General features: G+C 45.4%; 1 protein-coding gene across 3 annotated transcripts in view; it reads right to left on the bottom strand.

Annotated features, from left to right (window-relative positions):
* Positions 1–15435, bottom strand: part of Pdzd2 (PDZ domain containing 2) — a 369377-nt gene that overhangs the window by 212968 nt on the left and 140974 nt on the right. For all 3 annotated transcript variants that reach the window (XM_029544119.1, XM_029544118.1, XM_029544117.1), the window contains exon 2: positions 11305–12137. In XM_029544119.1, coding sequence (XP_029399979.1) covers positions 11305–11780 — 476 coding nt within the window. In that variant the 5' untranslated portion in view covers positions 11781–12137. The remainder of the gene's footprint in view (positions 1–11304; positions 12138–15435) is intronic.

A 15435-nucleotide genomic window follows, 5' to 3' on the forward strand; every position in this document is an offset into this window, starting at 1 on the left:
CATATGTTTTGGCCGTTGTTTTGAGGCACAGTCTTGCTATGTAATCTAGCCACAAGCTCAGGCTCTTCCTGAACCTGACTCCTAAGTTACAGATGTGCGTATGCACATACACTTACATGTACACAGTGAGTGACATGTGAATGCCAAGATTCAACAACAACAACAAAACACCTAACAACTGATGACTGCTTAAGTAAATGAGCTAAGAAATCCTCAGCACAGTTACAATTACTAAAGAGAGGAAAACAAAGACCATGGTTTGATTGGAATCAATCTCTAGAATGGTGTGTGTGTGTGTGTGTGTGTGTGTGTGTGTGTGTGTGTGTGTGTTAAGGCAGGAGCCCACAGGGGCCAGTATTAAGTGTGAAATCTCCGAGGGCTGGGAGTCTCAGCTTGTGAGTCATCTGACAAGGGCGCTGGGGACTGAATTCAGGCCTCCTGGAAGAGCGACATGTACTCTCAACCACATAGTCACCTTTCCAGTCGCTCTCAGGCGGGATTTTTAAGGGAGAGAGTGTGAGGGCATCAGATCCCCTGGAACTGGAGTTACAGGCAGTCGTGAACTACCTTGTGGGCGCTGGGAACCGAACCCAGGTCTTCTGGAAGAGCAGTCAGAGCTCTTAGCTCCCGAGTCATCTCTCCAGCCCTCTTCAAGAATTCTTGGAAAGACAGTCCAAGAACGGTAAGAGCGGGACTCTGACTGGTCACAGCGAATAGGGTTTGGATTCAGGAGGCGTCTCCCTCACACCCTTCTATTCCCGTCTCAATAGCTCACTGTGAGCATGAAGCTCTTTGGCGTTGAGAAAGGAAGTTGGAGATGCATACACTGCAGAAGAAGGCAGATCAGCAGAAAAGCATTAACTGAGCAGAATCAGGGTAGCGAGCAGGGTCAAGGTTGTTCTGGTCTTTAAATCCTGTCTCAATGCTGCTGCCGAAATAAATAAAAAGCCTTGACCTGGGGAGGGACGAGGTATTCTAGGAATGAGTTAGTAACATTGCCAATATGTTGTCCTAAAACAGTGCTTCTCAATTTTCTTGGTGCTGCTACCATTTAGTATAGTTCCTCATGTTGTGGTGAGCCCCTACCATAAAATTACGTCATTGCTACTTCATAACTGTTATTTTCCTATTGTTGTGAATCATGATTTAAATATCTGACATGCAGAATGGCTGATATGCCACTCCCAAAGGGGTTTTGACCTACAGGTTGAGAACAGCTATTCTAAAATAAATAAACAAGACTCTCAGTGAAAAAAAAATTTTTTTTAAGAATTAAAAGCTCCCCTGGGAGATGGTTCAGTGGTTAAGAGTAGTTGCCACACTTCCAGAGAACCCAGGTTTGGTGCCAAGGACCCCATGGCAGGCAGCTTACAACCACTTGTAACTCCAGCTCCGTGGGTAACACCCTCTTCTGACCTTTCTGGTACCTGCACACACACAGCATATATATACATACAGATACATAAATACAAATTGTAGGGCATTGTGTGTTGCATGTCTTTAATCCTAGCTCTTGGAAGCAGAGGCAGGTGGATTTCTGCAAGTTCAGCTTAATGTCTGTAGGTGTTTCAGGCTAGACAGGGTAACATGGTGAAGTCTGTCTTTTAAAAAAAACACACACATTCTCTACATGTTTATTTAATTGATGCACAGGTGAACCTCTGTGTTAGACAGTTAGTTAGATACTAGAAGTCTTGGAGGATGTTGGGGCTGGACCCCCTCCCTGAGAGTCCACAGCTTGTAAAACGAAGGACTAGAACAGCAGGCCTTGAGTGGCTTGAGAAGAATTGAGAGCAGAGTCCTCTTTGTGGTTCTGGAAGGAGGAGGGGCATTCTGACCTGCATGCCCAGGAGGTCATTAATGGATAACCATCTACAGGGGCTCCTGGAGTCCTGAGCCTTACAGAATTATCATCAAGCAGGAGGCCTTCAGATAAAGAACAATGACACACTGTTGTTTCCTCTGCGAGAGAAAATCTAAACAGGCCTGCCACCACCCTGGCAGCACAAAGTCCCTCAGTAAAGCCGCTGGTGACAGTCTAGGAGGAGATGGGGTAGGGGAAGAATGTGCTTAAAATATCTTGTATGAATGATAAAATTAAATAATAATAATAACAACAATAATAATGACTAATTGTAGTGGCGTTTGCTTTCAATCCAAGCATTTGGGAGGAAAACAGCAAGTGGATCTCTGTGAGTTCAAGGCTAGTCTTGCCAACATCGTGAGTTCTAGGCCAGCAGGGGCTATATAGCCAGACCCTTTCTCAAACATAAATAAGTTAATTAATAATGTAAAGCCTGTTTGAAATGTAGCTCAGGAGAGCCACATTATCCCTTGAGAGTGAGCTTTGCCCTACAATAAACTCTATCCTCTTCCTTAACCTCTGTGTGCCTTGTCTGAATTCTTTCCAGGGAGCTCACAAGGACAGAGTCGCCAAAGACGTTAAGCGTTTGCTTGTTGTGTGTGTTTATTCCTTCAAGGTATCTTGTCTGTCTTGGGCCAGTCCCATCTCTGATCATTCTTCAAGCATCAAGCAGGAATTTTCAGGAGTGCATATCTGGGCTGCCATGACCTGCCCTCAAGTTTGACAGGGGCTGGTTTTATACGGGTTGAGTCTTTAAGGATATCTGTTCCCCATCCGCTCCCTCACAGCTGTCCTTGCATCTTTCAGAGCATTTGTGAGTAGACACCTGTGTTGGCAAAGGCCAAGACTTTTCTAATAAATCCCGATTCCTTTCAACCTGTCTAACGTCATACCCAGCCCAAGGAAGGGCTGACTGAAAGGTTACTGTAGCCGTGGAAAGAGCTCAGCCTCCTTCATCTCCTTCCCCCTCCTCAAAGGGAAAAAAAACAAGTTTAAGTTTCAGAGATGATGTAAAGGAGAGACCGTCATCCCCCTGTTGGGGGAGATGGAGGATTAAACCATCACGGCAGGCCTTGTCTATCCATCTCTCTGAGTCTCGGAGAACCCCACTTCCCCACACTCCATTATTTTCAACAGTATTAGGGCCACCCAAAAAGTCACCAGGAGTCATGGTTTTTGTTTATTTTTTATTTTTTTATTTTTTTTTTTTTTAACTAAGTAACACAAGTCAAACTCTTTGGAGGAAGATCACATTCAAATGTGATCAAATGTGATCTTCCTATGGAGAAATCCACGTAACTATATAACATATGTTTTGTTTTATTTTATTTGTGTTTACGGTGGTAGGGAGTTGGATCCGGGGTCTTAATGAATGCCAGGAAAGTGAGCTACCCCTGGGATACAGCCTCAAATTGTTTTTGAGGCTATCCAGCTGTCCTGGAACTCACTCTGTAGACCAGGCTGTTCTCAAACTCAGGGATACACCTACTTCTGCCTCTCAAATTCTGAGATTAAAGGTGTATGCCACCATGCCTGACTGGTTTTAGTTTAAATTGTATACACCTGGGTCCTTAAAATACTTGGCCCTTCTCGAAGCTACGCAAAGTGAACAAGGAAAGATAGAGCCTTGGCTTTCTACTTCTGTGAAAGCCAGGCTGCGAGATGTCTCGCCTCCCTGCAGAAATCTCTAAGAGAGGGTAGGAGGTAATCCAGGCACCAAAGCTTGGATTTCAAAGACCCACTTGTGAAATAAAAATTGAAAATCACTTGGGGACATTTAGTACCCAAACACGAGAGAACAGAAATGCTCAAAAGTGTTCAATACTCAAGTAAGAAAGGTGAAGCCGAAGTCAGTGCTCCTGCAAAAGGCTCAGGAATGCCCACGGGGGAGGGTATGAAGTCAGACAGTAGCACTTTAATCACGCCAGATGCCTCCCTCCTTATGCTGCCTAGTGACAGCAATTCCTAGAAGTACTTCTAACAGTTTAAAAGTGGGTTTCTGAAGCGAGGCATTGGGGGTTTCCTCTTCCTGGGTGGGAGTATATGGCCGCACTGGCATTCAGTTCCAAGTCAGGTAACAGCAGAGCAGGTGGTTGGAAGGAAAGGAAGCACATCTGAATGGTGCGCTGCGTCCCAGGTGTTTGGATGGAGCACTGTAACATAGATATCTGGATAGAGCACTGTATCACGGGCATCTGGATAGAGCACTGTATCACATTAGTCTGGGTGGAGCGCTGTATCATGGGAGTCTGGATGGAGCGCTGCATCACAGGAGTCTGGATGGAGCGCTGCATCACGGGCGTCTAGATGGAGCGCTGTATCATCACGGGAGTCTGGATAGAGCACTGTATTACAGACATCAGGATGGAGAGCTGTATCACAGGTGTCTGCATAGAGCAGTGTATTATGGGTATCAGGATGGAGCGCAGTATCACGGGTGTCTGCATAGAGCAGTGTATTATGGGTATCAGGATGGAGTGTTGTATCACGGGTGTCTGCACAGAGCAGTGTATCATGGGTATCTGGATGGAGCACTGTAAAACGGGTGTCTGGATGGAGCGCTGCATCACGGTGTCTATGTAGAGCACTGTATCATGGGTATCTGGATGGAGCGCTGTGTCACGGGTGTCTGTATAAAGCAGTGTATCATGGGTATCTACATGGAGCATTGTATCAGGGGTGTCTGCATAGAACAGTGTATCATGGGCGTCTGGATGGAGTGCTGCATCACGAGTGTCTGCATAGAGCAGTGTATCATGGGTATCTGGATGGAGCGCTGCATCACGGGTGTCTGGATGGAGCGCTGTATTACAGGCATCAGGATGGAGGGTCATTTTACAGGTATCTGCATAGAGCAGTGTATCATGGGTGTCTGAATTGTGTATCAAGCAGGATTGGCAGTTCATGCCTGTGACCCCAGCACTCAGGAGGTAGAAACAAGAGTATCTGAAGAGTTAGAGGTCAGCCTCTGCTACATAGTGAGTTTGTGGTCAGCATGGGCCTGTCTCAAAACCCAAAAAAGTAGACCCTGAAACGTCGCTCAATAAATGCCTGTTGATGAGGGTTTACAGACACTGCCAGCTTTTTCTTTTAGAAGAACTCACTCTATTAGTCACTATAGCACTGGAGACTTGGTTACCTGATTTACCTTAAAAGAAATTTCTGGTCTATGCAGTAGTGGTGCACCTTTAATCCCAGCATTCAGGAGCAGAGACAGGCTGAGTTTGAGGCTAGCCTGGTCTACAGAGTGAGTTTCAGGACAGAGAAACTGGAAGCTGGAGTTAAAGAAGGGAATCCCTTCTTTATTCATCTTGATGAGCCCAGCAGGGTGGGTCATGCAATCACTGTCTCATCTTCTGTGGGAACCTGGGGGGGGGCAGGAGTGAAAGTTGGGGAAACTGCACAATCTGGTGACTCAGTATGGTTCAGGAGGGGCGACTCAGCAGAGACCTCAGCCTGAAGAGAAGAGCTGTGAAGCACACCCAGCTCAGGGGACAGACAACTCCAGCACTCTCTCTCTCTCTCTCTCACACAGTGCTCGATTTCAACCACAAGATGGCAGACAACGGCTCTCATATTCTCCACTGCCTTGGCCTGGTGGCACTTAGAAACTGAGGGAAAGCAAGCACCGTGCTTCTTTCGGACAGTAGCAATAACGCTTGTCATCAAGTTGCTACAAGCTACACCTTATGAACCAGCAGGTTCTTAACGTAACCCCCGCTGTTTTATGAAATGTAGAAAAACTTAACTATTTGTTTTGATCACAAACTACAGGATATAGAAAACTATCCAAGGCCATTTGTTATTATTTATGGGTTTGAAAAAAAAAAGTTATTGACTCTGAGTCAAAGGGCATAAACTTGATCTCTGGGAAGATAGATGACCTCAGGAAAGAACCCCCCCGAGCCTCAGTTTCTTCCATGATACCAGAAAGTAGGACTTGAATGAACTTGAAGAGATTCCAGAAACGAAGCCATGAAAAGAACTTGCGCGAGAAGGCAGCAGGCTGAAAAGAATGGAGCTGGGTACTGGTGTGGATCATGGGCTGCTTCTTTCAGCCTACATCCTTAGGGGAATGGGCTGTTCCACATGGCCAATTTTCCAGATAATTGAATTTTAAATGCTGAAATTTGTTTTCCTTTTAACTTTCTGCAATGGGAATCTTTCTAAAGTGTGTTACAGGCTTCTCTGGTTTCTTAGAGAGCGTGCTGAGTATAATTTCACCTTTTGTTAATATCTCTAGGTCATCAAGGTGACCACCTCTCTCTCTCTCTCTCTCTCTCTCTCTCTCTCTCTCTCTATATATATATATATATATATATATATATATATATATATATAGTCTTGCATGGAGCACTAGGTGCCTCTGGGCACACATGGAGGGAGACAAGACCCTGTGCTAAGCGGCCCCAGGGACCATATTATAAAGCTATAATTGGAGATTCTTCCTTTCTGTCTCCTACTACATCATTTCTCCAAGTAACACCTTCTCATACCCTCTTGACACTCTGCCTAAATCTGCTTTAATCCAGACAGAACTCAAGGTTGCCATGGGTAACCAGTCTAAGATTGTACCAACCCTAAATTTATTTTTACACATGATTTGGAGGCAGAGGGGACTGAAGGCAGCTAGTCTTTACTGCATGGCGCATCCCTGTGCCATTTGGCCAGTCACCTTGAGTATGTCAGGGCCATATCTGCCCAGGAAGATTTTCTTCTGGGATCATACAGACTCCTCGTACTCCAGGAACACATAGGCACAATCATGGCTGGAGCACTAAAGACCTTGTGCCTGTGTGTGTCTTTGACTTAAGTGGCCAGCACCCAGACCATTGAAGCTACACAGTACAATCACTCTCCGCGAATCCAAGGTTTCAATTACTTGTGGTCAAAAAGCTCAAAAAACCTTCAGGACAGTGAGATATGTTGAAAGAGAAAGCACATCCACATAACTTAGAGTAGTTTGTTATGATTGCCCTATTTAAATATTACTTATGGTGGCTAACCTTTCGCTATACTTGATACATACTAAGTTTTGCCATAAGTATGTATTTATAGAGAATAGCCCATCAGTACAGGGTTAGGGACTGTCTGTGGATAAAGGGGACCACTGTGCTGTCACTGTCATCTCTTGTGACTGAGAAGCTGGCAGGGTTAGAGGTCCTTCCTTTCCAACTCAAAGGCCTATTCTCTGGTGTGATTTCGTGCTGTGGGTTCAGGTTGCCCAAGGCTGGATGGGTGAAGTGCTTAAAGGTCCTCTGGACTGAGTATCTTCCTTGTGCCAGCTACATAGTCACCGTGTACATAAATCATCTTCTCTCACCCACCATGCAGCTCCTATTAGGAAAACAGAGTCAGCCTCCCGTGCCAAGGGAATAGTTACAAGGCTTCTGGAAGCCAGGGTGACTCCTTAGAAGGCCTGTGTCCTCTGGACCGTGCTATGTTCACGTTTATTAACCTATAAAAATTTCCAAAGTCCACATTCTGAAAACAAAAACATTTTTAAAACGAAACATGGGCCTCTTTACTTTTCAGAAAAGTCCATTTGTTTTTGTTTGGGTATGTGGGCTCCATCTTAATTAATTCCACATTTTGCTACCAATTTGGAATAATCTGTCTCCAGGGAACAGATCTGGTTTACTTATAGAGAGCTAGTGGAGGGGGTGACTAGGGTTACAAAATATTCCTTGCAGGAACTAATCTAAAAACCTTCCCCATTTCTTCCTGCACCAAACAGAAGTAACATTTCGGAACATTTTGGAAAATCCCATCTTTTCCAGAATGGTGGCCAAGGATTTTCTAAACAGAGGCTTCTGCCATGTAATTACCAGCTTTGTCTTTAAGGGGCAGGGAATGTGACATCACATGCGACTGATATTCTTCATTCTTCCAGAATGTTCTCTGAAGTTGACAGAAGGAAGAAGCTGTCATCCCTCAGAAACTTCTTGGGGCACCTGAAGCAAACTGTGGACCATAAGAGCACTAGTCTGTGGAGGAGGTTCCTATAGGTCTGGGTTCCACGGATGTGTGGTTCTCTACAAGAGGGATGTCAAACCCACTCTCATGGCTGTGCGTGTAACTCTGAAATAAGCAACCATGACCTCATCATCTACATTTTGCACCTGTTCCTCCCACACTCCACACAGGCAACCATTGAAGCATCTTCCTCCTAAACCCACACAGTGCTTTAAAGTTATCAGGGAGTTTTACAGAAGATGGTGAAAGTCAGCGCACTGCCTGTGTTGGCTCTCCAAGGGTGTTGTAATAAACTACCACAAACTGGCTTAAGAAACAGAAACTTAAAATCTCACAGCTCTAGAGACTAGGGGTATAAGATCAAGAGGTTAGCAGAGCCAGGTTTCCCTGGTGCTGTGGACAAACCTGCTTCAGTCCTCTCTCCTGGTAGTTCTTTGGCATGTGACAGCATAACTTGTCTTGGCATGCCATTTTCCCTCTGTGTTGGAGTCCAAATTAGCTTTTGATAAGCACAACAATCACATTGCATTATCCACCCAGACTTCAGTATGACCTCATCTTAACTACATGTGCAATGGTTTTACTTCTGAACAAGTTTGTATTCTGAATCACTGGAAGTTAGGATTTCAACATATGAGTTTGGAGAAGGGGATACAACTCAACCTATAATATCACATAAAACAGTTTTGAATTCAGAAGCAAACTTGAGAGGTAGACCAGATGTCCCAAAGAGTTTCTTATATTATATATGATTTAGAGGTATGTGTGTGTGTTGGTAGAACACTAGGTCCTACTCAATACTTCTTAGAACAAATCTTCACATATCAAAGTAGAAATTGTCAGTTATAATGAGTGGGGAAAAAACATCTTGAAAACACTCAAAAACTCTTTAAAATGCCAGTAATAGCTTTCTACATACTCGGGCTCTGCATCTGTAGACTAAAGGAACTGTGAACTGAAGTACTAACAAAAAAACACTTCGCATTTTTGCTGAGCACTTTTCTTGTTACTATTTCATAAACAACACATAATAATACAGATAACAGCTATTTACATGGTATTAGGTATTGTAAATAGTCTAGAGATAATAGTACATAGGCAAATATTATATCATTTGTATAAAGAACTTGAACATTCTTAGATTTTAGTATTCACTCGGGATGCTGGAAATAATCCTTCTCAAATTCTGAGAAACACCTGGACCAGGATCCCCAGTCTACTCTCCAAGCTGCAGTAGCACCTAAGTTGGCCAAAGAAATTCTTCTATGGCTTGGGTGTGGTCTGTCTCCCAAGGGCTTGTATGTTGAAAGCTTGGTCCTCAGTGTGGCAGTACTGGCAGGTGCTATGAACCAAAACGATGGGGCCAAGTAGAAAGTCCTTAGGTCAATTCAGAATCTGATATGTAAAGGAAAAATGGGACACCTGTCTCTCTAGCTTCTTATCTATTGACAAATGCGTTCCTGGGTGTTTAAGATTATACCAACTTTAAATTATTTTTACACATGATTTGGAGGCAGAGGGAACTTAAGGCTGCTGCTGGCTAGGGCTGATACTCAGGTAGTCTTTACTACATGGCATACCCCTGTGTTATTTGGCTAGTCACCTTGAGAATGTCAGGACTATATTTACCTGGTGAGATTGAGTCACCATTAGGCCTTCATAGGAGTCTAAACCTACAGGGCTTCCTGATCTTAAACTTCCAGAACTATGAGCTAAGTAAATTTTTTTTATTCTTAAGTAGTTCCCCTCAGATATTTTATTATAATAATGCAAAACCAGTCTAAACTGTGTCATTCCATTTACAAGACGAGGCAAAAGGCCTGTTTCCTTGTTGGTTTATGTAGAAAGCCTTGTTGGCTTGTTCTATGTTTCCCCTGATGTTTGTGGTTATACTAAAGAGGTGTTTTGTGCAGCCATAAACCATTCATGAAATTATACACCAGACTACAAAACTCCAGATGTAACACCGGGGTAAGGAGGAAAAATTGTGAAGCTAGACCTACCTGGGATCGAATCCCAGCTCTGTCTTCTATTACTTGGGTAATCTTGGGCAAGGTAAATATGGTAGAGCCCTTCCATTTAAGCTTCTCATATAGACAAGTGATTAGGAACTGAGTGAAGTATTGGGGGAAGGGGGGAGGGGATGCAGATGTCCACTCTGGTAGACGCTGCTTAGTAAGTGATGTGTCTTTTTAAGTCTTCAAAAGGGACCAGGAAGTGAGCCTTGAAAAAAAAAAAATCAAGCTAGTCTCCTTATCTTCTCTTGCTGACTTCTGGGTTGTTATGAGGCAATGGGTGCTAGGACTCCAGGTGCATAGGAGAGTGTGAACTCAGAAGGTCTGAAGCATTCAACCCACACACATTCTAAAAGAAAGACTGGCTTCTGACCAGCCCTGGGAGGCAACAGGTAAGCTCTTGGAATATCCAGTGCAGGAATAGCACCTCTGTGTATCTAGGGATGCTTAGCTATGCTCCATAGCTTACACTAACCATATAGCTTATGTGGAAGCTTTTGGCCACATGGAATTAATTTAATACTAGTGGGAATAGAGACTAGGGTGAGAAAGGTCAGGCCCACATGACCAATCCCATAAAAACCCTGGACACCACGCCTTATGTGAGCTTTCCTGCACATAGGCATCTCTGAGTACCTGCTGATACCAGGTAGCAACTGAAAACTGGCACACTCTTAGACTTCCCTCTGTGGCTTTCACCAGGGTTGGTTTCAGTCTTCATCTTTTCAAAGGGATAAACTGTAACCATGAGAGCGTTTCCAAGGGCTTACGAGTCCATCTGGCCTATCTCTGAACCGATAGTGTTTCTGGGAAGCCGGGTTCACCAGGGAGACAACCCAACCTGTCCTGTCTTAACCTCCTACAGTGTTGGGGGTGGGGGTGGGGTAGGGTGGGTGGTTAGAAAAGTATGTCAGGGTGGGCATCTGTGCTTGAAGCCTCTGGGAGTCCTGTGTCAGTTGTAGGTGAGGTTGATGAGCAAGACACCCAGGGCCACAGCTTTGGGCTTCTGATTGCCAATGAGATGCTGAGTTGAGTGACACAGTCTCGTTCAATGGGACATTTCTTACAGTTTCACATAGTGTCGGTTTTCTTTTTACCCCACGTTTCAGGGAAAGGGAAATACTTTGAGTGTAAGTGTTCTTAACGAATAGAACCAAAACCAAAACATGATAGAACAAACCAATCAGGGATTCAGTAGGCTGACACATGTCCACTTCAGGAGATGCAACCCAACACATGGTTACTTATAGGAAGTGAGCTTTGAAACATCAAGTCTTCTCTCCTTTAACTCCTGGGATCTTAAGAGACCACAGGAGCCTAGGACTCAGTGTGTTTTCCTGTAGGGCACAAAAGTCACCGGCTTCTTGCCAGGGCAATCAGAACTCTAGAAGTATAGCATCAAATAAGATACAGGGCAATCACAGGGTGGGTGCTCATTCCCTTGCTTACCTGGCCCCACTGACATCAACTCCAACCATCAGCTGTCCGTTCAGGGAAAGGATCTCATCCCGGAGCCGAACCTTCCCGCTCTTCCCCGCTGGGCTGTTCTTCCGCAACTCGGTCACCCAGATGCAGCCCACATCCAGCACTGGACCCTGGTGGGTTTTCCTCTTCTTACCCCCTCGACGCTTTTCACCGTAGTCCCCGAAAACAGGGATGTTGCCAAAACTGAGCCCCACAGTTTCAGTGTCCCCCAGCTGCTTGGCGAGGTACACCGTACAGATCTCCATCTCAGGGGGACTGTGCTCGGGTGGGACTGCGCTCTCCTCCACAGCCAAGTTCAGTTGGATGTACTCCTGCAGCTTCTGGATGGCCGCCAGGCAGAGCCGCTGCTCGGGACTGTCCCCGCCCTCCCGTAGGCTGTTCTGCAGCCACTCGGACAGGAGGGGCAGGTGCAGCAAAGCATTGTCCTGGGTGATGGGCATGGTGCTCACTCCCAGACACCAGCATCATGAGAGGTCCTGCTTCCGGAGACCGGACCCCGTGGGGACCCGTGTCCCTTGGAAAGGCTCCCAGTCATCAGCTTTGCCCATGTTCATGTTCAGGCCAGCAGATGAGCTCTAGGGATGCCTCCTGTGAGGCTGGGATGTTTGCCTTGGCAAAAGAAGGACGGGACACAATTAAACCACACTGGAACACTGGCTCAGGAGTGCTCCGCAAGGGAAGGGAGGAAGTGTCTAACAAGTCCTTGCTTGGTTCATTTCACAGCAGGGTTCATGCAAATGACATGGAAATCTGGCTGTTTCTTCGGCAGGTGGCGGCTTGCTTCGGCTCATTCACACCTGGAAGAGGAAGAGGAAAAACAAAGACTTGGAGTTACAACACCGAGCCTGGTGAGAAAGGACCAGATACAGGCACAGTTTAGGAACCAAATAGCTCCCTTCTCCCTGCCAGTCTCCAGTATAGCTCCTTCCATGTTGAACATACAGATTGAACAACACACACACACACACACACACACACACACACACACACACACACACACCAGAAGCCTCTGAAACACCTCCTTCTCCAGGAAATTTCCACCATCAGCAGGGAAGTGAAATTCCACTTCTCCCATCAATATAGCATCAAACTCCTACCCAACCGGGAGGCTGCAGGGGAAGGCCCCGCGGGAGGATAAGGAATGTTCTGGACCACTTCTCATCCATTTCTAATTACATCACCTCTTTTGAGACTACACGGTTCCGATTAAAGGGGATCCAATAGAGGTGGCAGCTCGCAGCACCATGTAAATAAATTACCTCCGTAACAAAAGCATTTATTTTAATGCTAGGGCTGTCAGCTTCAAGCTACTCAAAATTAATTTAAATTATCATGGCTATTTGCTTGAGATGGGACTCTAATTGGAGACCTATATAGAACAGACAAAAATGAATCGTACTGTTGTGCTAGAACTCTGTGTGCACAAAGTCTGATAGTTCAACTGTCCTTAGAAAAGTAAGGTTTTGAAGCTTGGAAGGAGCGCCCCCGAGGGGTGAGAGTGCTCATGATTATAATTGAGGATTCCTGGTCTCTGACTCTTCAGGGTCAACATTTTGTACACTGTAGTGTTTCACTGGATGCGGTGGGAGAACTATACTTAATGCAGCTGAGTAGTACAGGCTGAACAGCCTCAGAAGAGATACTTGAGGTCAAGGTATCTCTGATTTGAGATGAGTTTAGACTTTGAAATATTTGCATATCTATAATATCATAGGATGGGGTCTGCATCTCACCATACAATTGACTTAAGGTTCTCTCATAGGTCTTCTACACATGATAGTATGATAGTAGCTTCATATGCTATTTCAAACAATCTTGATATGAAATCAAGATTCACGGCACAAAGTTTTCCACCCGAGGATCCAGTTGGTGCTCAAAACATTTCAGACTCTGGACCAATTCAAATTTCAGATGTCAGGATTCTTAACTTGTATCGCGAAAACTGTCCAACCTCTGTTCTAAGCCATCTCAAATAGTTGCCAAGTGGCTGAGAACGCCTTTGACTTGCTTGTTAGAGAAAGATCACAGAAAATGAGTGTTCATAGGAAAACGATGACTGAAGAATTCTCAATGGTAAGAATGACATGAAAAGATTGTGTAGTAATATAAAGTGTCTTTAGTGGGGGCACACCTTTAATCCCAGTCCTTGAGAGGCAGAAGCAAGCGGTTTTCTAGGAGTGTGAGACCACACCTGATACGAATGGTGAGTTCCAGGTCATCCAAGAATAATGTGAGACCCTGTCTATAAAAAAGAAAGAGAAGAGAGGAGAGAGAGAGAACAGAGGAAGAACAGAAAGAGGAAGAGGAAGAAGGGAAGGAAGGAAGGAAGAAGGCAGGCAGGGAAAATATCTCTGAATGTATTCCTACTTTTTCTCCTCTGACATCTGCTGGCACTCCCCCCCCCCCACTCCCCACCTCCACATGGCAGGGTGAGAGGGTAGGGTAGGCTTCAGGAATCAGCTAGTCTTTGATCCCTAACCCCATGGCCAGAATCAAGTAGATACGGATAGACAAACGACCCAAGATGAGCAATCAATTTTGGCTATCTCCAAATATTAACAACTCCCGAGTTGCAAAAGAGAAGAAAACAATTAGACTCATTGTCTTTTCTTGTTGAAAGTTTTGTTCTATCTCCTCTGTGCCTTCTGTTAGGTTTCAGGATGTCCATATATCCAGAAATGAGCTCAAGCTGGGCTACAGAACTTGTAAGGACCTGGATTCTCATCTCCTAAAGGAGTCCTTTCGCTTGGTTATCCATTGACACATATGAGAACATCAAAGCCCATGCTGGCTCCCAGACTCCCTTTAGTATCACAAGTACCTGTTACACATTTCCAAGTCCACACTAGTGTGCTGGCCCTTCTCTCCCCCAGTTATTGATCCTCCTTATAATCCACATGTCTGCCCACCCCACATTTTTATCTTTTTCTATCCTTTCTCTCCCTCCCTCCCTCCCTCCCTCCCTCCCTCCCTCCCTCCCTCTGTCTCTCTCCCTCCATCTGTCCATCCATCTCTCCTTATGCCTTATTCTCTATCTCCTGCTGTCTCCCTATCTCCACAACTCTCCCACTCTGCCCTTCCCTAGCCCTGGCCATGTCCAGTCCCAGTCTGCTTCTCTTTTCCTCTGCTCCAGACTCTTCCAAATGCCTTTGCATATCCTCTCTCTGTCTCTCTGTCTCTGTCTCTGTCTCTCTGTCTCTCTGTCTCTCTCTCTCTTTCTTCTTCTTCTTCTTCTTCTTCTTCTTCTTCTTCTTCTTCTTCTTCTTCTTCTTCTTCTTCTTCTTCTTCTTCTTCTTCACAATACCCCCCACCCCCTCACCCCCCACCCTCGCCGATAATGGAGCAGCTATCCCAGTAGTTTCTTTACCAAGCCCCTCACATACACTGTTAAAATAGTTTTGTTTGTTTGGGTACTGGGAATTGGGTCCAGGGCCAAGGGTAGGTTTTGCAAACCCATGTCAGTGAGCTGAATCTCCAGCTCTTGTTGTTTCCTTTTTGGCTTGGTTGTTGTTGTTGTTGTTGTTTGGGGGACAAGGCAGCCCAGGCTGCTAAGTGTTGGACTTCCTGATCCTGCCTGCCACTCCACTCGGCCTAAGTAGCCAAACTTTACAATGTATTTTGTTTGTTGTTATTAGTTTTGGTGCATCTGTGCACACACTGCATGCATGCCTGTATGTCTCTGTGCACGTATACATGCATGCAGGTGCGAAAGCCAGGGGACAACTTTAGGGAGTCGGTTCTCTCCGAGGGTGGGTTTCGGGGATTGAACTCGGGGCATTAGGCTCAGGCAGCAAGGGCTTCTTCTTTGCATCCATCTCCAAGGCCCTCCCTTAGTTACATTAAATGGGATTTAGTTGGACTTGGTAGTGCAAACCTGTAGTTCCAGGACTAAGTGGGAGGGAGGGGTAGAAGGATTGCCTGGACAACAGAGAATTCTAAACCAGCCAGCGCTATACTGTAAGATGCTGGGAGGTGTGTGTGTGTGGGGGGGGGGGGAAGGGCAGGAATACAGTCTCATGCAGGAGGGATAAAATGAAGAAGAGGGGTGCTGTGGAGAGCCCTGCCTTCTTCTCTCCTGCTTCTGTACCTTTGTTC

The sequence above is a fragment of the Mus pahari genome, chromosome 11 (assembly GCF_900095145.1).
Source record: "Mus pahari chromosome 11, PAHARI_EIJ_v1.1, whole genome shotgun sequence".
Taxonomy (NCBI): Eukaryota; Metazoa; Chordata; class Mammalia; order Rodentia; family Muridae; genus Mus; species Mus pahari.